The sequence below is a fragment of the Trachurus trachurus genome, assembly GCF_905171665.1.
Source record: "Trachurus trachurus genome assembly, chromosome: 12".
Taxonomy (NCBI): Eukaryota; Metazoa; Chordata; class Actinopteri; order Carangiformes; family Carangidae; genus Trachurus; species Trachurus trachurus.
In genome coordinates, this window is record NC_139908.1 from 15451409 (window position 1) to 15479078 (window position 27670).

The 27670-nt window shown below is 42.5% G+C and overlaps 1 protein-coding gene across 1 annotated transcript; it reads right to left on the bottom strand.

Moving 5' to 3' along the window:
* Nucleotides 1-1372: 1372 nt before the first annotated feature.
* lrrc75bb (leucine rich repeat containing 75Bb) lies at nt 1373-27657 on the bottom strand (the record flags this gene model as incomplete). Its single annotated transcript, XM_083983439.1, has 4 exons — nt 27352-27657; nt 22175-22303; nt 18278-18390; nt 1373-1976 (listed from the first exon to the last, which is right to left on the bottom strand). The coding sequence occupies exons 1-4, from the start codon at nt 27640-27642 to the stop codon at nt 1373-1375; spliced, it is 1137 nt and encodes a 378-aa protein (XP_083839565.1). The 5' UTR covers nt 27643-27657.
* Nucleotides 27658-27670: the final 13 nt, after the last annotated feature.

Sequence of the window (27670 nt, forward strand, 5' to 3'; positions counted from 1 at the left end):
AACATCTGTAGATGGGATAAAGTGTGGGCTTTTGCATGTGTCAATTTTATAATGTGAAATTTACCGGGATATTAATGCATATAAACTCTCTGCTCTCGGTCTGTGGAGTCTGATGTTGCACTACAGTAAACAGTCAAGCCCATTACAAAAAGAACAACAACAACAAAAACACCACAAAAAGATGACCACTACATAGTATGTACAAAAACAAAACAAAAAAAGAAACTTGCAGTTTAATTCATGCCACCACAGAGATGTATGTGCAGACTGGAGCACCACAGAGGGAAGAGAAGATAAAAGCGGAGCTGAGCCGTAACTGTTTCACAGTCGATCCTGTGTTATGCCTTTAAACACCAGAGTGGGCTTTCCCCTCTCTTTGCTTATGATCTGATTCATAAATAGAATCACTTGCAAACCACCAGTGGACGAAATTATCTGGGGCTAGTCCTATTTACTGGGAAAAAAATAGATCTCCTGCTCACCATCTGTGACTGAAGGGGCCTAATGAGACCCGATAGAGGCAGTAATCAGTTCATCAGCCGCTCACGCCCCAAACACTGTGTGTGTCGTCTTCACGCCTGCATGTGTGGCGCCTCCGTCGGTGCAGCTGCAGCGTCGGTATCGTAGCATGTACTAAAGCATCAGTGCGTGAAATTCAAATTGAAGTGGATTCAACATACTGTAGTTCATTAACTTAGCTTTAAAAAAAAAATCCTGAATAAATGCTGTGCCCCAACAGGAGAAAAGTGGAAGCTCACTGGAGCCGAGTTCAGACCAAAAGTATTTATATCATAGCAAAAAAACATCAACTGAAATTAAACTGATCGATTTCTTAAGCAGGGTCTTTAGTTACTTTGATTTATTCCGACTTTTTCACGGAAATGGGGCAGCAGGGGTGAAGTTGTTAGCGAGGCCAGACCAGAATATCAAAATGTGCCTGGAGAATATGAATTAGTAATGCTCCCCCTGTCCTCAACAGCAACTGCTGAGGTGCCCTTGTGCAAGGCACTTAACCCCCAGCTGTTCCAGTGGATGGCGACAGATAACAGGAAGCTTCACAAAACTATAGAGCAGTGGGAAAAACAGCAATCCTGTTCAGTTCGGTTCAACCTCTCCTGGATAGATGATGGTGGAATCAATCTATATAAATATATTCTCGCTGTCTGTACAAACACATGTCTGTCTGCAGTCAGAGCATCCAGAGGGAAACACAACACAGTCACTTATTTTTAAAGTTGTTTTCAGAAACATGTGGTTCACTGGAAGCATCTCCTGCCACAGTGACACCTGCTAACACACGAGGCTAGACTTAGGGTGAACAGTGATACAGAGGGATAGAAGGGGGGCTGCCAGAGGAAGCAGCTCCAGGCGATCACCTCCCACAGAAATGCAGCGGCACATTTTTGGACACATTTTCTTCTCCGAAGCCCCAGGCCTGAAGCTCCAGCCTGTCCTCCTCCTCCTCCCTGTCATCTTCCTCTACGTCTCCCTCCTCGTACAGACTGGGCTCTTCAACGGAGGTCTCTATGTTTGGGTTGTATCTGCCGAACGCCTGAGCCTCGCCCGACTCATAAATGGTGGGGAGGCTGCTGCGCAAGCCGAAGCGTCGCCGCAGGGCCACGAGCAGCGGCTGCGGCACGGTGAAGATGTCGACGTTGTTGCCCAGGTCGATCCAGGCCAGGCTGGGGAACTTCTTCGGGTCCTTGACCGCGTCCGTCAGGTCTTTGAGGACGGCCACCGTCAGGCGGTTGCCGTTGATGGCCAGTATGGTGAGCTTGGGCAGGCCGCTGAGCTGAGGCAGCAGCAGCCGTAAGCTCTCGTCCTGCAGCTCGGTGAAGCTCAGGTCCACGGCCGACACCGAGTCGCTGCTGCTCTGGAGGTAGAAGGCCACGCGGTGGACGTCTCGACCGGACAGCGGGATGCCAGACAGGTTGACCACGTCGCCCGACAGCTTCTTCTTCAGGGTGGTCTTCAGACTGTGACAGAAGAGACAGAACAATGTTAATTCTGTTCACAAGCTGGAGGGACAAAGTGGCCATCTGTATCAAAGTTAACTAATTATTTAGCATTAGAAGTCACTTATGCAAAAGTGTGCGAAGACAAACAATCTTTACATAACGATGCTGAAGTTATTGATTCATAAGGCTCAGTAATGGGGTATCACACTATCCCACAAGTGCAGGGAAACTGCAAAGTATGCAAAAACAGAAACAACATCCAACCAGTCGAGTATAGTGTGTAGCAATCAATAGTGTAAAGAAGGGCATTTGCATTTATATGTGTCTTGGTCTGAGACCCTCAAACAACAAATTTTAGCTCCTGGGCTGAATGTCATCCTCTGAAAAACACCAACTTTTTTCATTCTCCGGTGTCACTTCCTCTCTAAGCCAGCACTAAGTCTCTAAGTACAAAACAACCATCAAAGACAATAAATAAATAAAAAAATGATTGGGAAATGGAGTGAAAAAAAGGCAAAAAAAAACATGTTGCCCATCCTGTCTGAGCCAATTAGAAACAAATATGTCACCTTGTCTACAGCTGGGGTTGTAGTTACACCCCCGGGACAGGTGTCATTTTGAAAACAGGGATTCAGGGGAGAAGATGTGTCCCTTTCTCAAATTTATTTTCTTTTCTTTTTTTTTTTTTAAAATTAAGCCTCTTGTGTCCGAGGTATTGTGAGTGGCAGGAGAATAAACCACCAGAGCTGATCAGTAAAGCTGTAAAAAATGATATAATTCACGAAAGACATCCAAATTGTCTTGTTGCAGCCAATCACCATTATGTAAAAACTGTCCAAACAGTCGTATGGCTTTAGGACGCAAGAGTCCTTTGAGTCAATACATGCATCACTGAAAATAAGAAAGAATGTATTTTAAAGTTTTGCAATTGTAATTTTGCAACCAGCATTGGCATTAACAGCTGTTTACTCATTAGTCCAGAGCTGTCATGGCTGTTTACAGTGGTAGAAAACAACCCTCTTCATTATCTGCTGTTCCTATCTCGTATGTTTGTCGTTTGTCTGCTGAAGTTTGCACACTAACCAGCTAGCATCCTGTCTGTCCTGAAGTTAGTAAACAGCTGTTCATGTCAATGTCAACCTTACAAATTAGGTCCTTTAAAACTAGGTCAGATTTGCGTTGCTGTCACCAGAAGTTGCTGTGAAACACTGAATTGAAATTTCATACTTTGGTTAATGTATTTTTGTAATAGATAATAATAACATGGTGATGTGTGGTTGATGAAGAGAGCTGGTGAACAGATTAACCCAACGAGGAGATTAGTTTTCTGTTGTTTCCAGTCTTTATGCTAAGCTAAGTTAGCTCACAGCTTCAATATTTGATATACAGTACACACCACGTATGAATTTTCATCTAAGTCTAAGGAAGCAAACATTCATGTTTTATCCCATAGATGTGATATTTCTTTGGAGATGTTGAATCAGACACAGAATGCAGGCGAGTGGACAAACTGTACTGTAGAGGTAGAAAACTAGGTGAGAAACGAGAGTGAGAAAGGGAAGTGATCATCTGTTTCAGTGAAATGACTTCAGACAACAGGTGTGAGGTGAATCCGTCTTAAGGAGAAGCGCTCCTATAACTATCACGCCTGTCAGGTTGGATCATCGTATCCCTCTCTGCCTCTGCCAGCGCCGGGGCGACGGCAACGAAACAAAATGTTCTCTCTATACCAGAGCGTAGTCAAATATGCATAAGAAGTATAGAGCAGCTGCATGCACGCATGTCACGGCAGCAGTGAAGTGTTAAGAAGACGGAGGCTGCTGCAGTCAGTGCATTAGAGCCTTTGTTTCTACTGGAAGAAGTCAGTGTGAAGACATCTGCCAAACAAATGACAATGAGGTGTAAGTGTGGGAGACTTTGTTTAAAGAAGCTGACAAACAGGGGAGAGATGTTGTGTTTATAACTGGCCTAAGGTTTATCCTCTCTTTGTCTTAGTCCTGTCTGCCTTTGCTCGTCCCCCTTGTTTCCTCAGGCACACAGAGGATTATCTCTGCATCTCTCTCTCTTTCTCTCTCTCTCTCTGCTCTCTGGTCTGTCTGGGAGCCTCATAAATCGGCCGGCTGTGCTCTTTTACATCAGTCACCCTCTCTGCTCGGTTAAGGGAAAGAAAAAGATCTGTAACACACCGGGGCTGTGATTCGCAAGATTATTGATTCCAGGAGTAGGGCTGTAATTCATCTCTCCCTCCTTCATATCCTCTCTCTCTCTCGCGCGCTCACTGCCTCTCACTTTCTTTCTCTTTCTTGGACTCTTTTCTTTTTTCTCCACATTGTAATCTAACTGTCTCTGAAGCTGTAACACCTGCATTCACTCTTTCTTCTTTTGAATGACTCACTTGAGAGGTTGTGGAATTAAAATTCTCCACTGGCCACCGAGATCTAATAATTCTGCACAGATTAAAATATCAAGATCAGTTTTTTCATGTGAAAATGCTTCTGGTATTTTTCTTTCAGTTCAGCGTCATGGGGCTGTAACTCACAATTGTCTGTCATTTTTAAAAAATAGATGATATTTCTGTGGCTTTAGGGACTCTAAGGGCTTAACAGTATAAGGAGAACAGTTTATTTTATTACCTTTTTATAACCTTTCTAATGAATTACTGAATCCTTTTACACCTCCAAGTCCCAAAAATGCACAAGCCATAACCTTTAGATGTGTGCTATCTGTAAAGATGGCTTCGTTTAGAGGGGATAACATGCAACAAAGCTGTCAGAAAATAGTGAAGAATGTTCACCATCATCTCCTCAGTCAATTAGTGACGACACAAACAGTAAATCCTCAACCTTAACAAGCCAAACCAGTGACTGTTCGACCTCCTTAGCTTGAGAAATTCCTCAAACCAATTGAGTGATTATTGAACTGATGTTTCATCATTCATTTTCTGTCAATTTGATGAATGGATTCATTGCCTGGATCAAACATGATTGATTTTAAATGTATTTTCTCAAAGTCCTGGCAAACTCTGACTGCATCTGCGGCTTCTTGGCTCGTTCAGCCCCTCCTGTAACTTTTGCTGTACCAGTGTGCAGCTTATGCACTTTACTGTAATGAAACTGATTATGGGTATCGACTTTTGTTCTCTCTGACTTATTTATAGGAGGGTTTTCCTGCTTCTGCTGGAGCCCTGTCCTCTCACCTGTGTGCTCACAATATGTCTGTGTAGGAAGATCTGTTCCGCAAGACAAAGTCAGGCCGGGTAGGTCCTGCAGCTGAGTGGGTGGTGCAGGAGGAGGAGGATGGGCTCTAATGTGCTTTTAATGAGGCAGTGTAAAGAAGGCTTCAGACTTCCTTCCAAATCTGCTGCCTCCCAGCTCCAACCGTGGGCGCGGATCCACCCACGGGCTGCTCGGCTGGCCGCGGGCCCGAGGGCACAGCTACAACTTCTAAAGCCACAGTGTAAACTATAGTCTGTCACCGTGAAATGATAACAACACAAATACCAAAATGTCTCATCATCTCCCTCCCTCTGATGTGGCTGCCATGCTCGTAGGCACTGGTGCTGCACATCCTCTTGGACCAGCTCGGATGCAAACAACTTCAAAGCACGAGTCAACCCGCATAAACATGATGCGAAACAAGAGCGTCCCCTGTACGCGGACTCATTTAAAAGCAAACAAGTGAGGCAAATCCATCTATTGACATCCTCAGGAGCAACTGATACAACAGTGCAGGGATCTAATAAGAGCCGGTTCTCATGTGTCAAACTATTGGCTGCTTAAATGTGGGTTCAGGCGGGCGCTGTCTAATTGCTTTTCATAGCCTGTCTTTCCTTAGGGATGTTGTTAACTTTTACGCACTGAACAAGGGTCCTTGCTGTTCTATAGTTATGTAAACCCCAGAGGTAGGAAATAAAACATCTGGGGTTTGTGATGTTGAAATGGAGTGCAGGCAAAGAGACTGAGCTTCCAGGAAAAGGTCAGAACACAACCTGAGGACGTGTCTTTTAATGAAGCATCTCAGAGAGTGAGATTTGAAGGATGTGAAGAATCAGCGACTCAATCTGTATTTTAACTGCACTGGACGGAGCGGATACTGGATAACAAACCTGCAGCGGCTTGATCTCCAGCAATGACTTTAACAACTGCACAGCACCACACAACACATCTGCTCTAGCAGCGTCTTTCTACACAATATACAGCGTTTTAACATGTTCAAATACAGTAATTATAATAATGTTTACCTGCTACATTGTCTAATATTGCATTGCTTTATTCTTTGGTGCAAAACATCTCGGCCAGGCTAAAAGCTTCACCATTAAAGGTCATAGCAGAATCATTGATTTCTGCATCCACACTAATTTGGTAACCATGTCTAGTGCCTCTCATTGGCAGGTTAGACTCCGCTCAGTCTCGTCGTCTCCCCTGATGTTACAAAAGTTAAGTGCTCATTATCAGCGTGAGTCTGCGGCTTTCCCCGCTTCACCGTGCTGCTATTCAATTTCCGCACGAATGCAACCAAACAGTCCCTCCAAGCTGAACCGGAAAGAGGAGAAGAGCCGGAGAGAGGTGAATATTTAAAATAGGGGCTGGGCCTGTGAGTACTCTCTCCTGGATTCAAAGACAGTAGCATTTTTACAAGGGGAGTCTTACAACCTTTCAGTATACTGCCACCAGGGTGAGAGTTAAAAGCAAATGGCAGAAGAAACTTGTAATCTGCACACCCACATGAATACATGTTCCCCTTCATTTACTCTCATGAATCAGTAATACATCAGTAGACGGGGGGGAGTGTTAAGGTTATATATAGATATTTATCTTCATTTACTGTGGGATTTACTGTGTAACAATGGGCTGTGTGTGTGTGTGTGGCTTTTTATCCCACTGTGTACAGGATTCATAAGTTTTAGGGCAGGTGGTTAGCTTAGCTTAGCCTGGTGGCGTCTGCACAAAATTCACCTCTAAAGCTCAGTAACATGTCACATTTATTTGCTCTGTACAAAAATCCTGTAGAATGTATTTATTTGTCACTTACGACAGTGATATCAAGGTTGTTTAATACATTTAAGCAACAAAAAAAAACAACTGTTGTGTTTAACTGTTGATTAATAATAATAAATAAAAAATGTATGCCCTGATAGTGCAAATAATCAAATGTTTTTGCGTTTTTCTTTCTTATATTTTGGTGAGGTTAAAAACTGCAAAGATCTGGATCAACTGGATCTGGCGTGTGTTACCGAGCAGATCAGAGGTAATACACAGTATTTCAGCTGAGAGGAGAAACTCTGTAACACAAATTCAGATTTATTTCCTGCTGAGCACGCAGAGAGACACTCAACTCATTTCAGAGGAATGAAATAAAAGGCACTTGAGAAACATTGGATGTGGATGCCGTTCCACAGACCCTGTGGGATCAGTCAGATCAATGTCTGCTTCATCAACGCTTCGGTCTTGACTTGTTTATTCCTCGGATCGATTCGAGCTGTTTTGCCTCCAGGCATCTGGATAATACATGCGCAGGAGTCTGGCTCAGCCGTGGGAGATCCTGCAAGGATCTAATGTACAAGCTCATGCTTGGAAAGCGGAGCCGGTGAAGGACAGCTCCATTGTTTCTGTGCTTATGTTTCATCTGAATGTGCCTTCAGGCCTGTGGCTGCGGGCTACAGCACTCAACGCTTCCTCAACCAGTTTGTTTGACTCAACTCAGTTTTAGCATCAACTGTGTGACTCTCATGCCTTAGGACAGTTTGGCTCTTGTTAATGAGAATCCTTTACAGTCACTCTAAGCAAAAAAAAAATGTAGTTAAATATGCCATTTTCTCAACTATGCAACTGTCACATTGATATTACGGTTCTGTAGAAAATGCACTGGGAGACATGAAAGTGGTGATTGCATATAGTATCCAGTGTCCTCTAGTTTCATGGGGATAATGGCACATTTTCTGGGAAGGGAAAAAATAGACTCAAAGGATTTGGATTTGGATTAAATTTCAGTGAAACATTTAGCGGATGGGGTGATCAAGGCTTCCTCCATTGTACGTCGTCAATGGAGCAGCTCTGGGCTGTGCAGCGTTTTGACAACTCTGATCAGTCACTTGGTTCCTTTTTTTTTTTTTAATTCAAAGTTCGGGGGAATGTAGCAATGTTGATGTCAACACGGGGTGAAGGGAAAGCGGTGATAGGAACTGCACGTGTGCCTTTAAAAAGAAAAAAGGGTATCTATCTGTCTTAAAGAGACACAAATCATTAAAAAACAGAGACCAAGTCCCCGGAAATACTCCAACTTCTGAAAAGTTATGTGAAGCCCTGAAGATGTAGTGCCATTACAGATGTGAAGGTGTCGCACATAAAAGGATCTCTTGAGTGCAGAGACTCTTAATCAGCTGCTATCTGCTGCTCCTTCATACAACTCTCATTGGACATGAATATGGGACACACACCAAACAGGAGAGACATTTTCTTCTTTGTAAAACACAAACTACACTGAAGCAAGAGGGAGAGCAACGAAAGGTGGAGAACACGACCTACAGTACACGACGAAGACAGCGAAGGAGCAACACGTCTGTAAATCTCACTCTACGCTAAAAATAACACAGACATCCCAACATGGATGTGACATGGATTACTCTTAATAATATGTGACTTCAGACCGAAGGTAAAAGCGTATTTGCGCCTTTGTGCCAATGATTATGAAACCTTCTGGTACAGAATGTACCATAATGCAACAGTGCGGCGTGTAAAATGCAAAACGTACTCCACGGGTGAGCTATAAATTCACCCATGATTTGATTTGATGTGACAAACTGGATGCTTAGGAGAAAAGAATACTGCGACAGAACACATAGAAAACAGTTTGCATTACATAACGGTATATCATGGAGGAGTGCGCCTGTGTCTGCTATACTATGTCAAAGCACAGTTATGAAACCAGCATTAAAATGCAGGGGCTCCGAACACAGGCTGTGGGGCTTGATCGCGGGGAGCGATGTGTCTCAGCCTTAAAAGATCGAGACCCACAGATCATCACAAGTACTGTACGACAACCTTTGTTTCAGTTATTCTCAAGCAGCTGAAGCCTTATCTCAGATATACAGTTAAAATCCAATCAATGAGAGGTTAAGAGGAGTTAAATCCCTGGATAAAAACCAGGGAAGTCTGGAAATGTTGTTATTTAAAGCAGCATGGCTTACGTTTTAAAAAATTCTGTTAAAAACACCGTCAACCTTGTGTTTACCGATCAACACATTCAATCGTTCTAATTATTTCCTTATGGCCCATGTGCCCTGAAGACTGGAGCGATGGATACTGAGTGTCTCTCCCTCCTCCCCCTCATCTTCCAGGATCTCTGTCTGTTCCGCGGGAAGCCCCTCAATTATTCATGGACAAGGATGGTGGCTGGATCTTTACGTCTCTATTAAAAGTGGAGGTCAAGAAGAAAGCGGATCAAGCAGACTGAGAGTGCACCATGCAGTCAAGTGGAATACCCCATAATGTCTGGGTCTGAAAATATGACTGGAGAAAGCAAACTCTTTCCCAAACTCCAACATCTGGGATTCTGCGCCGATTCATATTTTTCCCTTATTCATTCCCAGTGTTGTCAGATTTCTTTTGCCCCTCGCCTCAGGAGTTGACCTTGTGGGTTATGCAGAGGTCAGGCATATTGAGTCAGAGCCTGTTCACCTCCAGGGGGGTTGACTTGGATCCAGAAATAGGTCATACACGTTTTTAAAGGCAGATGACACATGGCCCAGTGTACAGATGTCACATGTACAGTAAATACATTAAAGAAAACTCATCTCCGCCTTTTTTTCCCCGGCGAGGCACAGCAGCTGTTTGATAGAGGGCGGGTGTAACCAGATTAAAAGGTGACATCTTATTATTGTTATCATTATGGGGGTTGAGAGGATACAGAACTACAGAAGTGGAAGAGTGAGTGGTAGCTACACAGAAGGAAATGACTGAGTTGCTTCAGATGCAGTGACAGGATACATTTACCTAATGAGCACTGGTTGAAAAGCATACAGATACTGTAGGCGTAAAGTTAATGCATGCTGTATCATTATTTCCCAGTTTCATTCAACCAGTCACTTGGACAACAGATCAAGACTTCCTGGTCGAATAAAGGTTCAAGACTAGCTACAGTAGCAGCTCTGTGTCGCTTTAACATTGCTGTAGTAAGATGTGGCCAAATGCTAATGATCATCATGCAAATTCAAGTAATTCAGTAAAAAATGCCACAGAATAAGATCCCTAACCCTACCTTTAATAAACAGGGATAATCTCGGCCATGTCAACTATGTTACTGTAGCATGTTAGCATGCTAACACTTACTAATTAGCACTGAATACAAATCCCAGCTAAGTCCGCTAATTAGTTTCGCAGTCATAAAACATAATATAGCCTACATTCAAATTTTGACGTGACGAACAACAGACTTGAAAACAAGGGACCACAAAAAGTCATGGGTTCACTGATTGATTGTCCGACTTCCAATAGTAGAAATTAGGTCAAAGATGCCCTCTTGCTGTGGAAGGAAGCGAAAAACAAACAAAACAAAAAAAAAAATAGATTTTTCAGGTAGGCTTTAAATAGGCTATGGGAGTGTGGACATTAGTTTGAAGCAGCAGGAATTAACTTAAAGGCCACCAAAGATTCAATAGTGAGGACAGCAGAGGTGAGAGGTGTAGTGCCTTGACAATACTGCTGTGGCCCTGGAAGGATCATGTAAGGGAGAGGGCCTCAAATTAACAGCGAGGAAGCGAAGTAGAAGGGATTTCTTTAAAGATTTGTGCAAATTAGCCTGAGCAGAGCGGAGAGAAACCAGGGAGAGAATCCCAGTGAGCACTCCTCTAGTGATTAGCTGGTGAAGAGCCGTCGAGGAAACCAGGGATAGAAATACAGTCATTGAAATGCAGCTGAAAAAAAGTGGTCATAAGCATCCAGAGTTTTACACAGACGTCTTAAAAACTTTCACCACTCAACCGTATGTAGCTTTAGTCAAGATGCCTCGACGGCTAATGCTTCAAAGCCAGAGTATGATTCAGAGGTGAGAGGATGACGTGAGGTGCCGCTGGAAGAAATGAGGTTTTATCCAATGAGCAAAGACACAGAGGTGTAGGTTGTTATGTTGTTGAAGTGGAAATGACATTCGAACACTGGAGAGACGGATTTGTAAGCTTGGCCTGGATGAGCCATGATGCAGGTCACAGTCAGCTGTGCAGGGCAGATAAGGTCCTGTTGGTGCCGTATGGGAAGAAGTTGTTTCAGCCTCATTCTGCATGTCAGCATCTGGGATTTGAAATCTGAGCAGCCACAGGGAAACACTGGATGATCTGATCACAGGCGATTGCAAAGACTGCGAGGGAAACTCTGCTTCCTCTAAAATGTCAAAAAATAAATGTTGTGTTTACGTTTCATTGACTAAAAATGCATTACAACATGTTCAACAGCTCGTTTAGAAATCAGCTACTTATCGCAGGTCAACTGACGCGATTTTCTCCTCATACGTTTCTGTAGCGTCACAGTGCATTAAACCTCTTGAAGCTCAGTGTCCATCGACTTCAATGGCGCAGAATAGAGTTGTTTTTTTTCACTGCAGCAAAACTAGACGGTCATTGGATAAAGTTTGTCTCTCCCACGGATGCTCAGCTTGTCTGGGAGTGACAGGAGCAGTGGGCTGCGATCCAGCGTGATGATTGGAGGATCTGTCTAAAGGCGGATTCCCTTTTTGACTGAGAGCGATTTTGAAACATACACCGTTCGACTTGTTTGAGTAGTGTTCGATGTTCGAGTTCAGTTCCATTGTGGATTTTGCAAGTGAAGTCTAGGGACCGGCTGCAGCTCTTGGCATCTGCATTCGATATAGCCCATTTCCATTGTACATATCATACACTTTAAATGAAACACAGTTATAGTGTTTCCTTGTTCGAGTTTAATATAGTTTTGTTAGTTCATTCATTCACCGTACGCTAGGTCTGGTGGTGGGGAGCATGTTAATTTAAATAGATGAAAAGTTGCAGTAGTGAGCAGTTAATATTGCTGTTGCTTTCCAGCTCTTGGTCAGTAAAAAAAACAAGGTCACAATATTTTTTTCTATTTCACAATATTGCTAACACTAGCTTTACAGCAATAGAAAAATGTTTCCAGTAAATGTCATCAGAGGAAGTTGTTGAATGGTCAAACAGCTCTGGAGTATTAACCGGACATTGAAGCATCCGTTTGCTTCACCTTGACACGAAGAGCTGTGCAAATAACCAACATGTTGTTGCAGAAAAGATTTGAACGGAAATACAAAACTGTTGGAATCAGTCGGCTACTTTCGATGTCAGAGCGGTGTTACGGAGGGTGTTTGAGATTCTGTTTACGATCCAACAGGGATGTTTGAGTTATCTTGTTGGTTTTTGCATAAGCAGAAGTCAGTGTGGTGTTGTCCCTGGTTCGTCTTGTTGAGACTGGGTTTGAGACGAAGTCTGATGTGACATCAAGAAGAAGTTTAGCAAAGAGACAGTTCAGAGAGTTCAGAGTGAACAGTTCAGTCTTGACTCAGTCTTTCTCGTATTTATGATTTCATAACCATTTCATTTTTCATTGCTTGCACAATGAAAATGATAAATGTAAGACATAATGAAACTGTCAACATATCAAAACAAAGACATGAGGTCAAGTAGCCAGATTGCTTTGGGAACATTTGTAGTATTTCACAGTGTATAAACTGTGCATCATTCAGTATGATGAATTTTCAAACATCTCTTGATATTATTATGTTATGAGATGATGTTTCTTGATGGTGTAATCAGCAGAGCACTGACTGTTCTGGCTTCTTGTTTTCTGTGGAAAAGGTTTGTTGTTTTAAATGAACTCATATGAATACTGATCTACCACTTTTCTATGAATGCAGACTATTTGTATTTTTGGCAGCTGGTGAAGAAGTGTTTGTTACGACGTCGTCAACAACCCACCCGTGTTCAGTAACTCTTAAGCTTCATGTGAAGATAAATAAAAGTGTTGACATGTCTTTTGGACCGGCTTCGCGGTGGGAGGAGAGGCACTTTAATCTGAGCAGCATGAGGTCTGGGTCAAATATCAGGACTCAGACAGACTATCAACGCTCACCCACAGCTGATGACACCTGCCCAAACAGCTGTCACAGCCACGACTCGTTTCGCTCTTATCATCAGTCGGCACGACCTGCACGACTGAATATCAGCACTTAACCACATCGTGCTGAACAATGTCTTCTACTGTGAGTCAAATAAAGCAAAGAAAAGGGCCAGATGCACATAGGTTTCCTTTCATTCCTTGCAGCCTCGTCACAGTATGTGAAGATTCGACTTCTTGAACCACAGTCATTTCTTTAAATGTACTAAAGTCTGTAAAAGCTGTGGTAAGCATCAATTATTGCCTCGCAGTAAAGACAAGCAATGAACTAGCATCTGCAATTGGAAACTAATCTCATCAAAAATGTGCTGGAAGGGCAATTTTAGTGCAATAAAAAAAATGAGCTTGATGAATCTGAAATTCAGTACCAATTACAACAACATTAAGAACTCCTCTGGGGACTCAGCAGTAGTGTACATCTCAGAAACCTGGCACATGCAGCTGCAGAGGAGAGAAAAAAAGAAATTGCTCTGATAATACATTAAGTGTGGCACACTTGCTTTGCAGTTACACTGTTATAGAAGCAAAGCAGGGTGGATTAATAAAGCTGGAGTTATGATTTATGTGTTATCTCAGGGAGATTTGCAACCAAATGCATATATTTCATGAAACCAATCCAATTTGAGGCACGACTGGAGAGCAGGCTGCAGCAGATCTCCAGATTTATCAAACAGACTTTCCAGTATCACTTTACGGAGAAAATACAGTAAGAACATAAGCATGCGACATAGATTATGCTATAGCTAATCCTTTTCCATTCCTAAATATGAAGAGATCAAATTCTCGATCGATTCGAAGCGAGGCAGGGAAAAGAGGGAAATACACGACTTGTAATCGGCAACCTTGCAGTGATTCCTCCTCCTCCCCCCAACCCCCCTGGTTTTTTTTTTCCTCTCTGTCTGACAGAGCGTTTCCCCAGAGCCTCAGCTCAAACTGCAGAACCGCTCTGTGTGGCAACTGTTGAACAAAATGGACCCTCAAAAGAAGGAGGGAAAAATCCCACAGGAAAGCAGGAGAGGAAGAAAATCAATGCACGGGAAGGATATTTTAAAAAGAAAAGGGGGGGAGGAAGAGGAAAAATGAGAACAGGAAGGTGAGGGAGACTGAGAAAGAGAGAAAGGAAGGGAGGATTGAGCTGCAATGAAAGGATCAATAACAGAAAAGCATCTGAAACCATGTAAAATGTGTCCTAATGCTTCATCTGATCCAGAGACGTTCATTGTGCTACACACAGGCTGGTGTGAGTCCCACAGTAAAGGGCTGCTGTCTGGATGGCTGCAGTGGAGGCTGGGAGAGAGACAGGGCTTGTTAATGAGCACACTGGGAGAGTCTGCCTTGTTGTTTTGTTGAGTGTTATTTCGAAACATTGCAACCGAGAGACTTGGGCGGGAAGTTAACTCAAGCTGTCAAAAAATCTTTCAATCTGGGTTAATTGCTCAGGGAGAGGGAGTCCTGTGATTATCATTTCTGTTTTTTTTTTCTTCTTTTCATTACCTCTCCACAAAGGCAACTACGCACATGTAACTTAATTTGAGCCGAAGAGCATTTTTACTTGTTTACACGGTGTTTCCACAGTTGCTCCAGTCAGTGTGTTTTCCTTTGGTCTTTCTTCGTTTCAACTCAAGCACAGATAATCAGCCTCTAATGGCTCAAGTTCAGATCTGTTCAGACTATTCACTCAGGCTACTTCTCTTAGTTTCTGGTTTCTGCAGATTATTTGTAGAGACAGTTTGGGAGCTCATATTAATGATGTGGGATAATGGCAAAAAAGCACTCTGTTGGAATCTATAAAAACAAATCACATTGCTCATGGGTGGTTGGCTCTTTTTGTCAAGTAGAATCAGGGAGGAAAGCGCTTTTGTTGCTGAGAGGCAAGTGTGAAAGTGGACGTATTATCTTAGTGAAGCTTCCCAATTAAACCCTGACATCAATTTAGTTTGAGAATATGGTGGACTAAACTTTGATGCATTCAAGATCTCTGTGTTATATAAATGCTGTAAAACACTGAATCTAAAGAAAATATGCACATGGCCTATTATTATATTCAGATACCGGTACTTAACTTTCAATAAGCTGTCACGACTTTTGTGATGTCACAACGAAGCACCCTCCCTCAGCTATAGTCCACCTGGACCCACCATCCAATTCTCCAACCTTTGCTGCTGTTTTAAAGCAGATATCAGCTTCACGGCCGTTTCGGCTAATGCTGCGTTCAAGGCAGGCTTTTGAAACCGTAAGTTACAGCTTCAAGTCACAACTACGACTTGGTAGCATTCCAGGTAACCCGTAGCTCGTGTTTTTACCATCCTGTTGTCTGTGAAAGTTCCCTATAACGGCCACTCGTAACTTCCGACCCGTGAACTCGTACCAGATCGAACTGGTATGACTTCACAGGAAGGAAAAACACAAAGTACGAGTTTCTTTGAACGCACCATGAGTTAGCAGCCCCCGCCCTTGTCAGGCATCAATTGGTCCTCGTGCTACGTCACCACATTCACGCGCATCCCTTGGCTGCACACACAGCCCTTCATGCCGTTCTCTCTCCTCATTGGATAACACTTGTATCCCACAAGGAAAATTTTCTCCTCGGGTTACAGCAGAGCAGAGTGACGGAGAGACTCGTGTTTAGGCTGAAATACTTCATGTAAGTGATTGCTGACGGAAAATAGGACTATTTAGGACTTGTATTAACAAAAACATTCCACTGATATCTGCTTTAACTTCTTTAACAACACTACACCAAGTGGTCCGCAAGCTACAAGACAGAGAAATGTCAACTAAACTGCACAGTGACTGGATAAAGGAATCCAGTGTAGCATTGGACAACTTACCCAAGGATAGTAACATTACAGTCCAGTGGATAAAGTGAACTTTTCTAAAATATCAAATAAATTGAATCGCAGAAAAAGGTCAACCAGTCAAACAGAAACGTAGACTGACATAAAATGCCCTGAGCTAGAGCTCTAGAGAGATGGTTTTTGGTAGTTAAAAGTGCAAATATATCTTCTTATGGATATCAAAACTTCAGGTAAAACTTGTAAAATATAAGTGAAATTGAGTAAGTAAAACACTTTTTTTTTATTAAGAAAAATACAGTGGACAAAAGGAAATCCATTAAAAGCACGAAATTGAGAGGCGCTGCCACAACGCATCACTCCACATTTTTAATCAATTTCTGTCACCTCAGGATTTTCTTCCATCAACTTTCATTGGCATAAGTTATTTTTATTCAAAGAGATTTTCCTCGGGGTCGTGGGCCAAATTATTTCACCATCAATAAACAAATGACGGATGTGGACGAATTAGGTTCTGACCAATAACAACACAAGGCTGGAAATTGAGAGAAAACAATATATATGTTGATGATTAGATAAACCTGTAGCAGCCGTAGCAACGATGACGGGAACGGAGTCAGGTGACCGTACAGGGCAGAGGTTGGCTGGGTTGACACAACACCAAACTATTGGAACTGTCCAATATTGTTTTTTATCATCTAACCGTGACCTTATGTTAATTGTTTACCATGATGACAGTCACAGTGCCATTGGTCCCCTCCTCTGCCAAGAACCTTGGGGTTATTTTTGATAATGATTTTAAGTTTGACAAGCAAATCAGCGCTGTAGTCCGGACGAGCTTTTTCCACTTACGACTGCTCGTAAAGACAAAGGTAATCCATACAGTAATCCATGCTTTTATCACTTCTCGTTTAGACTATTGCAATTCCCTGTATGCTGGCATCGACATGTTTTTAATACGCAGATTGCAGGTTGTGCAAAATGCTGCTGCACGCCTACTGACAGGAATAAAGCAACAAAGCATCATATTACCCCAATTCTCCGCACTTTACACTGGCTTCCTGTCACTTTTAGAATTCATTTAAAAATTTGACTTATTGTTTTTAAGTGCCTGAATGGCCTGGCGCCGCCCTACCTGTCTGATCTTCTTGTTCTTTACCATGGTCTGCTAATCAGCTGCTCTTAACCACACCGAGAGCAAAACTAAAAACGAGAGGGGACAGAGCATCTGCGGTGGCCCCGACATTGTGGAACAGCCTACCTCTGCATATTAGGACTGCACAAACACTCGAGCACTTTAAATCTCTTTTAAAAGCTCATCTCTTTTCCTTGGCATTTTAGTTTAGTTTTATATGTCTTCACTCTTGTTTTATTGTCTTATTGCATGTTTTATTGTAGCTACATTACCTGTATCCCATCTAGTTTTATTGCCACTAGTTTTGCTTGTGTGTTTTATTGTACAGCACTTTGGACAACCTGGGTTGTATTTTTTAATGTGCTATATAAAATATAAATAAATATGTATTGTATTGTATTGTTATGACAAAGGTCATTTAACTAATATCTTATCCCTTCCTGACTAAGTCATTTTTGTGCCTAACCCCAAAGTGAACCATAACCATAGCGACACAAAATGTATCAGAGCAGCAGGACCGATTTGAGCTGCGTTCAACAGGTGAGACACTGACTTTTATCAGATTGTCCTTATGTTATCACTGTCCACAATTAGTTCTTCATACTGTACCACCAAAATAACTTGGCATTACATTTCCATGTGATGGATATTCCTCCACTGCCACGGGAGCAATAAGAACGTCAGGTCAGCATCAGCATCAGCAGACGCAACATCACAACCACTCATACGTAAATATAATGATACGCTGAAAAGCAGAGAATCAAATGATCCCGTTGGCGTTGGGAGCTCTTTTCCACCTCAAAGACGACGGGCGTACAGTTGAAAAATGATGTCACCACATAATGTCAGTATTGTAAATCCAACCACAGGGCAGTTTACTATCTAGAGTTTTGTTTTTAAAAATCTGTTTGTCTTTGATGCACAAAATCCCCCTGAATCCTGAAAGAAACAGCAAGTCCCGGGAACAGCTAGGAACAATTTTAACATCACAAGAAAAACCTAAAACCTAAATAATGCATGAGGACAAAGGTAACCTTAAAACCACTGGAGGAAAATCTTCCTAGAAACAGACTGAGGACTTTTCCCAGACTTCCTCTATAGCGTCTATAGCCTAGCGTTTTGGAGCAGGTCTGTGGAGGATTATGATTGGCAGTGATGCTCGTGGCGAGGATGTGTTTGCTGTGGCAGGAGCTGTCGATCTGAAGACTGATGGCACAGCAGAGAGGACACACTCACCAGGCCTGAGACTTCCTCCTGGGCACGCTCTGTCTCGTCCACTTGGAGTGAGGGGTCAGGTGGTAAATGAGCTGCCTGCAGATCTTGTTGGTGGACTTGGAGGAGTCTGTCTCCTGCAACACACATACAGACACACACACACAGGACAGATGACGGACAGCGTCTTCAAAGATAGTTTATATCATATGACAAAAGGTTAAATAGCTACAAAGCAGAGGTCGTCTCTAAATGCTGCGTGTCTGCTCCCTTTCTTTATTCTTGCAAACTACTGATGTTGTGATTTTCGCTTTGTCACACAGCGTTTCTTTTCTTGTCCTTTGAAAAACAGCTGCTTCAAACATTTCCTGCATCGAAACATTAATTTAGTTTCCCTCTTGCCTCTGTCTTCCTCCGCGTCTCCTCCTCCTCTCTGCCTTGTCTTTTCTCTCTTCCTCCTCTGTCAAAAGACTTTAAATGGAATGGGTTGCGCCGAGCGGGCTAAATCTAATTAATGGTACAACACGACAACAAGAAAGAGGCAATGTGGCGAGAGGAAGAGAAAAAAAAAAAGAAAGACAGGGGCAATTTACCTTAAGGCGATTAACCATTCCCGCCGCCACTTCTTTTCTTGGGCGATAAACAAACATGCCTCATACTTCAAAACGTTCAGTGCTGCTGTTTCAGCCACTTGGATGGCTGAACACGATGTTACAGCAGCGCATACTGATTCGCTGTGTGAAAGTATTATTAGAAAACTGTGGTGTGGAAGAATCAACAAAGTCCCTAAATGTGCAGTACTGTAACTGTCAGCAATGAGCGCATCGGAAGAAAAACATTAATTAAATGAACTTCCTATATGTGATGACCATGAAATTCAAAATAGTCATAAATTACCAATCCTCCAGCTCTCAATATGTCCTTGAAGATATAATGTAAGTAAATCTCAGAGTGGTGGAGACCACAGGGGCTGCCAGGCCTTAAATCCAGCTCACTGCCTCTCTACATCCTCGTCACGTCTGACACCGTATCCCTCCACGGGTCGCAGGCCAGTCAGGAGAGCATCACCGCCAGCTACTCGCTCCCCCTCCCCTTCCTCCCCGGCTTTCCTGATTCTCACAGGTGATTATCATCTGAACTTGGTGAGTAAAAGCTAGACCAATGTGACTTTATCTTAAGGCAACCCATCTTTCCCTAAATCAGATAACGGCAGACTTTTGATAACTGTAATGGCCCCTGGGTCTGTGTTATACAGCTTCTCCGAGCTGCTTCTGTAGCGTTATCACCCTCATACTTGAGTTTCAAATGTAATTTGAATTTCAATATGTCTGATTTGTATGCCAAGCTACAAGCAGATGAGCCGACTCTCAGTTTGGATAAATCACAATTTATATATTAAAGGACCAGTTCTTGATTTTATTTAGTGGGATCCACTTTCTCATAAGAGTGAATGGTAAAGAGCTCTCTGACCTTCATATGCATAATTGAAGAGTTTTTGTTAATGAGGACAAATCAGCATTCAGGCCTGTTGTAGGCTACTGCTGAGTTTATGAGTATTACTTACTCACTTACTAAGAACAATAAAACACATTATTAATTCAATATCAGTCTTTACCTGCAAACAGATTATAATCCTTTGTTTTGGTTAATGCTGCTGCAACAGCCTTTTATTTTTGCGCCTTACCTTTAGGGACCGTACAAAAATTATTAGTTTGGTTCATTTTGTGGAATAGCAGGGCGCTAATGGGGATTATTCATGTTTTCTTTGAACCATTCCCTTGACAGGGAAAAAGAAAAAGTCTCTCAGCACCACATGTCAAAATAACACAACACCGTAAAATTGGTACAACCTGTTTAATCGTGTACCTTCTAACTTAATGAAGCTTTTCCAGTGCAGAACCAATGCACACATTAATAAAACCTCCATACACAACCAGAACTGGCAACACTATGCTGTATGCGGCACAAATTAAAGTTGTCTTTTTGATGTAACTGTTTCTACAGCAAAGAAATTCCAACATACAGAACAAAAATGACAACAACCTCCCCCTTTCTTTAGTTTTCCACAAACACTGAGAGGTGTGTGTTTCTCGACTCAGCAGACTTCACATCTCCAGTAAACTCCAGCAGCATCAGCATCACCAGTTTGATCCAAGTGGCCACCTACCATCTGTCACTGCCCTCAAAGCGTTTTCACAGCCAGCGCCAAGGCCACGCCGCTCCACAGGCCTGTGTGGCCGTGGCCCCCGGCCCGGCTGACCTCAGTGCGATGACCACCGGGCAGCCGCCCACCTTTTGCAACCAAATCCAGATTATCTCACACACCTGCTCGTCCACAGCTGGTTGCCCATTTGCCACTGTGCGCTGAAAGAGCACATGAGCAGCGGGGAAGACGCGACCGCACAGTGCACAGCTGCAGAGTCCAACCCTGACCCGGCACCTCCCTTTAGCCTCACCATTCATCCGTGACCTCTCTACCCCAACAGACACGCAGGTGTCTCTCTTTCTAGCTGTGAATCAGAAGTGGTTCTCATCTATCTTCTAGATTTTCCACCAAAAGACTTCAAATCAGAGCGATAAGAGAAACTTCACAGAATCCACCGTGAACTGTGGCTAAAGAGGAACTGAAAATGTTGTAGAAGACATGGTGGAACCAAATATTAAATACTAAAATGTTTTGCAAAAAGGATAAGAAGGTACTAGTTGTAACTGTGGTTAATGATTAATGTTGCTTCTGTTGTCACACAAATGATGTAAATGAGTGTTGTCCTATTTCATAAAGTCTTCTGGGACAAGATGTGTTATTAATTTAATGACTAATATGCACAATGGCAAGACTTCCTGCACGGTAGGACGGCAGAGATTAATTGTAATTTTACAGTTGTTGCGTCTGTCAACTCCATATATACCGTATAACATCTACTGCATGTCTCCTGGAGGAGTAAAGGATCTACAGATGCTGTTGTTGGACAGATTTCAAATCCCTCCGAACAAATGTTCTTGGTCTAATATCAACAGAACTAATTTGATTTGACTTAAAATGATGTTATTTCCCCTGTAAAACATGATCCAGCTTAATCTGGGAATAGGATGCACGGCCTCTTCATAACATAGGATCCTGCATCAAGCCATGCATAGTAATCCATTGTTTCCCTGCTTCCATCATTGTGTTTGCAGAAAGTGACAGTTCATTATTGTCACAACAGCATGACAACAAACATGACACATGCACCGAAGCGTGGCCAATAAATGTGGACATGTTGCAGCTTTTCTCTTCTCTCTTTCGAATCCTCCTGTTAGTAGTGTTGTAGTACTCGAGTCTAAAGACCGGTCTTGAGACCACATCGGTCTTGGTCGTCGAATCGACTACATTTTTACAAGGTCTTGTCGATATCCGTCGAGCTGGACTCTGGATTTTTTTTCACGACCAGTCAAGACCACAGCTGCAGTGACATCTTTTTTTTTAACCACAAAAGTCTCTCTCTCTCTCTCTCTCTCTCTCTCTCTCTCTCTCTCTCTCTCTGTCACTCGTTCACTTTGGTTTATATAATGTAATTCAATAACTTTAACATGATTAAAATTGTTCAAGAAAAGTACATGCTTGTGTAGCCATCTAAAAAAAATGTGTACTGGTGCTAAAAGTGTGAGACCTCCGCAGGTTCTGTGCTGTGTTATTCTGTTCAATCAATTAAATATAGATTTGATATAAAATTATCTTTTCTTTTTAGCTGAGGAATTATGTAAATATCAAGCCACGTGATAAGTACTGGTACTGAATACAGTAATGGTCTTGAAAATGGTCTCTAAATGGTTTGGTCTCGGTCTCAGGTTAGGTGGTCCTGACCTCAACACTACCTGTTAGTACAGCTGGAGTCTGTTGTGTTTTCTGAACAGAGACATGTTGTTTTCTGTGTTTCCTACCCTCTTTGGACACTGCAGGTCTCGGGCCAGACTGAGCAGCAGCTCGTGAGAGATGGGGTCCACCAGGTTGAGAAAAGCTGCGTTCTTGTACAAGATGTCGTTGAGTGACGTCCCTTGGAGGCCCAAGTCCTGGGAGAGAAGAGGAGAGAGGGAGGTGACTTGGTTAGCTCCTCCTCAACATAACGACACCTACTGGATAAATTTCATCATTAGGAAAATGTGTTAAATTGATTGATATGGATTAGGGGTTCCTCTTGTCTAATTTTCTCTTTTCACTTGCAGCATTGTCCACAGGTCTTTCTATCCACCTTCTAAACCACCTGAGGACTACTTTTTTTTTTTTTTTTTTTAGATAAATGCCCTTCAGTTGTCTACCTTCAATATTCAGAATTCATGGGCCAAAGATCGTGTGATAGTGTGAAACAGTTTAATAAAACCAAGAACCAGGACACGTCCCCGGGGGTTGATGGTATTTGCATCATCTTCAGGCCTTTTTCTATTTGCTGTGACAATATAAATACATTGAAGCTGAATCTCCAGGTGAAGCAGATGCTGACGTGTCATTAACAGCCGGTGTTTGAGACATAATGTTTTCAGACACATCAAATGGCCTCCCCAGCATGCAGCATCCACCACACACACACTTTCACATACTCTCACACACACACAATTTATAACAAGCTAGATTAAAGAAGCAACACCAAACTGCAGAGAACTGCGGTGGTTCGATTCCAGGCTCCTCCTGGCAACATGTCGAAGTGTCCTTGGGCAAGACACTGAACCCACACTTGCCCCCCGATGTGTCCATTGGGTGTACGAATGTGTGTGAATGGTTAGATTTCTGCGCTGCCAAGCGCTGTATGAATGTGTGTGAAAGGGTGAATGTGACCAACAGTGTAAAGCGCTTTGAGTGGTCCAAGAGACTAGAAAAGCGCTATATAAGTGCAAGTCCATTTACCATTTACCATTTAACTGAGCAGATGAAACAAAATATTAAGGAGATTAAAGGTTTGAAGAAAGAGGAAAAAGAAAATCTGATGAATTATTTCTCCTTCTAATCCACAACAACTGGTAAAAGATGATTTCCTCTGCTCATGCACTTTGTTATATACAACTCCAGTAACGTAACAGCTGCTTTCTGTGTAAAAGGAACTGATTCAGTGGATCATCATCGCCCCCCTAGTTCATAGCAACGAGTGTTTCATGTCGTGTAAAAACTGAACGAGCTGAAGAGTAAATACTGTCGGCTCTATAGGAACCGCAACGCTCTTCAAATAGCAGGCTGGAGGGTGACGCTGTGTAAAACACGCTCTATATGCTCTGACAGCCCTGACGCTTCAGGGCGCAGTGGAGGCAAAGTAGAAAACTCCCATCAGCATTTTTTTTTCTCCCTCCTCCAGCTTTTGAGTTGATTTATTACAGCGGAGCAGAGCTGTGGGATTCCCTGACGCTGGGCTATCCTCCAGACCCGCTCTCCCTTCAATAAACCTCATTTAGCACACGGTGGGTACCACATGTGTCCAAAATTGGAGCGGAAATTGAAGATTATTTTGCAACACTGATGATGATGATGTGTTAACCATGTAGTGCAGCTGTGCCAAATAAAAAATCTAAAATACACACTGAGATCTGATGCCACGGATTAATCTGATTGCTACTCATAAAAGCATGAAATGTTTTCCTGCTTGTCACCGACAGGATGCCTGTATACACATGACTTCAGATCCCAACTACAAATGCCCCTGTGAAAGCTGCATATCTAATCTGATGTCTGCCTCATCACAAAAAAAAAGTCTGAATAAAGACGCCGAGCTCAGAACATCATCCCACACATGCAGTTCATTAGAATCCAATTAAATCTACTGCACAGTGCGACAAATCCAGTCCCACAGTTTTCTGCCTCAGTGGAAGAAACATGTTGCAGCTGTCAGGTGATGGACCCTCCAACTCTCACTTGTTTATTTCTTTATTTATGTCTTTTTTGGATAGAGGGAGGGATTAAATGTTCTTTGGTAAAGTGACAAAATGACACAATCCAAGGTGTGATGTCAGAAGTGCACGGCTGTTGTGAGAAAACATGAAGCTGTTTTTCTTAAAGTTTTCCAAGACACAAATGCTCAGCCAGCCAGCGGCAACAATGCCTTGGCAGAGGATGAGGTCAATAAGTCAGCTTAGTCAGATGTGACAGGACGTATGACGAGTAGTTTCTTCTTATGCGCTCCCAACACATGACTACTACTCCAGTTTTTTCCAGTTTTCAAATCTAAACGAGTATTTTATTGAAATATACTTTTAAAAAAAAGTGAGTCTCCAATGCTCACTCAGGATTTCAAATGAACACTTAGCTCCAGCACATGAATTTTCATCAGATATTTGTGCAGTAGCTGGAGGCCATGTGCACCTAGTGCCAATGTGCTTCTCTGCTTTCTGGCTGAGAGTTGGATGAGAAGATTGATACTGTACCACTCCCACAGACCAGACAGTGCATTTATGCTAAGCTAAACTAAACTAAGCTATAAGCTAACTAGCTGCAGGCTGTAGCTTATTGAGCGTAGACGTACTGTATAGCCTATGTGAATGCTTTCAAATTCTCTTCTAATGATTGTATTTTGTCAAGCTGATCTATTAATGTGCATCTATGTGAAGCATTTTTCTTTTTTTTTTTTTTACTTGGTTCCTGGTCTTTATGTGAAAGTAAACACAGGAAATGAGGCAAGTGAAGAAGAGTGGGAGGACATGCAATGGACCCTGTGCAGATTTCAGTAGGAGATTATAAGGTTGCAGGTTTGACTAAATTAACAGCTGCATAGTGTTGCACCTAAAAAATGTGAATTAAACCTAATTAGTTCTTCTGTTTTTAAACCTTTGCCCCGGACTTAACAAAACAGCAACAGCAGCAGACTAATTATGTGATTCTGTCATGAAATATCTAAAGTTGCATGGGATAGAGAGATATATAATATGCCTGTTGTGAGTGAGCGTCAACCTTCATACAACAAGGTATTTGTGCAGAAGAGCAAGCGCTTTAATTAGTGTCTTCCCCATTGCTGCACATTGGTGACTCTGTGTGCATGCTGCAGAGCGTAACTGATATGACTATTTGCTGATTCTTTGTTTACTAATGAACATAGAGAAGATCCCAAACTAATTAACTTAATGGCCCAGAAGGCAGATCTGCGATGGAGATGCAGCGTGGAGGTCAAAGTTATTGGTTCCTCTTTGTAATGACTTCCCTTTTTGTGAGGGGAAACATGCTCCAGCATCCATCATCTCAAGGTGATTATCCCCAAATCCATCCGTCCCTGGGAGGAAAAGCCTGCTTTGCTGCTTAGGAACAACAACAGGAGATCTCTACTGCCAGTTTTTTTTTTCTTCCAGTCTTGAAGTATTATTAGTCAGACACTTGGCTTCAGCTCCAACAACATACAGCAGTAGCAGCACTCTGGCTTCACCTCAGTGAGCGATGGAGAGAGGATTCGTGCTCCGTGAGCAGTTTAAATGCAGAGCTATGGAGAAAGCTGCTCGTACTCACGACCAACAAATCTACATTTTGATCTGTAAAATCCTTCCTCTAGTACAAGACACGACTGAGTGCAGGACTGCTTTAATGAATACAGGAAGACACATTGAAGTCTTACACGAAGCTATGCTTGAATTGTATCCCTCCTGCATCACACGAATATGCTACATAGAAGTTTAACATCATCCCACACCTACGTTATTTCACCGTAAGTTTAATGTTTCAGAGCAGATTCACTCAGAAATCAGTTCAGTTCTGACTTTTTCAGACACGCGTCGCTTCCCATCAGCATTGTTTCCTGCTTTAATCTGCACACATCTGTATAATTTATTCTCTGGCACTGTACAGATGGGCAGGGAGTTTTCATGACAGGGGGCCCCCCTTGATCAGAACCGCTTTTGTCTGAACTTCAAAACTGTTCGCCTTTGATCAATGCACAGCTACCAGGAGGCAGTGGAGAGCTCAAGCTGAGCTCTAAAAACTATTTCTTTATTCCTGTTCTCTCTAGTTTGGATAGGCTAAATCCTTGGAAAGCGAGGATTAAATCCGGGGTAGGTGTTACACTGGAATGTGTAATAGATAAGACACAGAGAAAAACCCTTACCCTATATAGCTGGGCTATTGTTTGGAGCTCAAAGGTTTGGACAACGCTGTGCAACAGGGATAGATTAGAGCTATTTAATTATATCATACATAAATAGGAACTGAGCCTTCATATGTGGAGTTCAATATCTAACATCCTCCTTCAAGCAGAGAATGGTTAACAATTGCCAGGAAAGAAAACAAATGCTGCCCATTCGTTCTGCTTATTTACTTAAGATTTTCTTTTAATCCTTGCAGCCTCGTCCCTAAAAAAAGGTCTTGTTAACAAGAGTCTAGTATATCATTTATAAATATGACAGACTAAGATCAGAAGGTCATTCAGATTCGCCCCCTTTTCCTTCCTCTTGCACGGTTCTAGTATATTCCAAGAGGCCAACATGAAATGCACTGTGTGTTGTTCGGAGCTCATTGAATATTCAGAGCATGAACCAGCTCCATGACCATTCCCTTTCAGACAAAACAGGTGGGCGATTTAGACAAGCATCTCAACAAATGAGGCATTGTAAGTGCCACTCTTTTCCTCAGAAATATTAAGAGTCCATGCAGTGTCTTTGGCGTGCCCTTTATGTGTATGATAACTGTGTTTATTAGAAGCTGCACAAAGGTACATGATTAAAGGATTTTAACTTAAAAAAATAAATAAATGAAAATACAAAAAAGACCAACACCTGCAGGTGCATGTGTCTGTTGGAGGTTGTACAGTTGCTCCATCCAGCTACTGTGATTATCATATCTCCAGCTGGTTCATTCAATCACTTCCTGTCAGATTTACTCTAATAAGGACACAATATAGTTGGATAAAGTGCTGCTGCATTATTCATGGTCTGAAAATAAAGGGATGTTGTGGAGAGATTCTGGCTCCCTGGCAAAAAAGTGTATCTAAGTATCTATGTGATTTGCAAATTAAAAATAAACTCATGAACTCGTGTGAGTAAAATAAACTTTTTTTTTTTGTTCTTGCTCACGTGTTTATATGGAGTCTACTAAATCACGTCAGGAGCAAAGTTTAACGTGAACTGGCAATAAAGTCAGATTGACCATGTCGCTCCCTTACCTTCCTCAGCAGTTTGAGCACTTCCCCCGCCTGCTCCATCTTCTGCTCCCGGAGAAGCCTCTGGATCTCCCGGATCCAAGCCACACGTCTGACATAAGGGCTGTGGTTGTTTTTCCGCAGCATCCCTGGGAGCTTGTCGGACTTGAGCATCAAGGATGTAAACAACAAGTCTCCGCTGCCTCTGCCGCCACTTCTCTCGCTCTCTCCGGGGAGGTCATTTCTCTGTCGCCTTCTCTTGGACAATTTGCTCTCCAAATCGAGACTTCTCTGTCTGGTCAACTTAGAGCCCATCACTCCTGAGAGGATGTGTCGGTGGGAA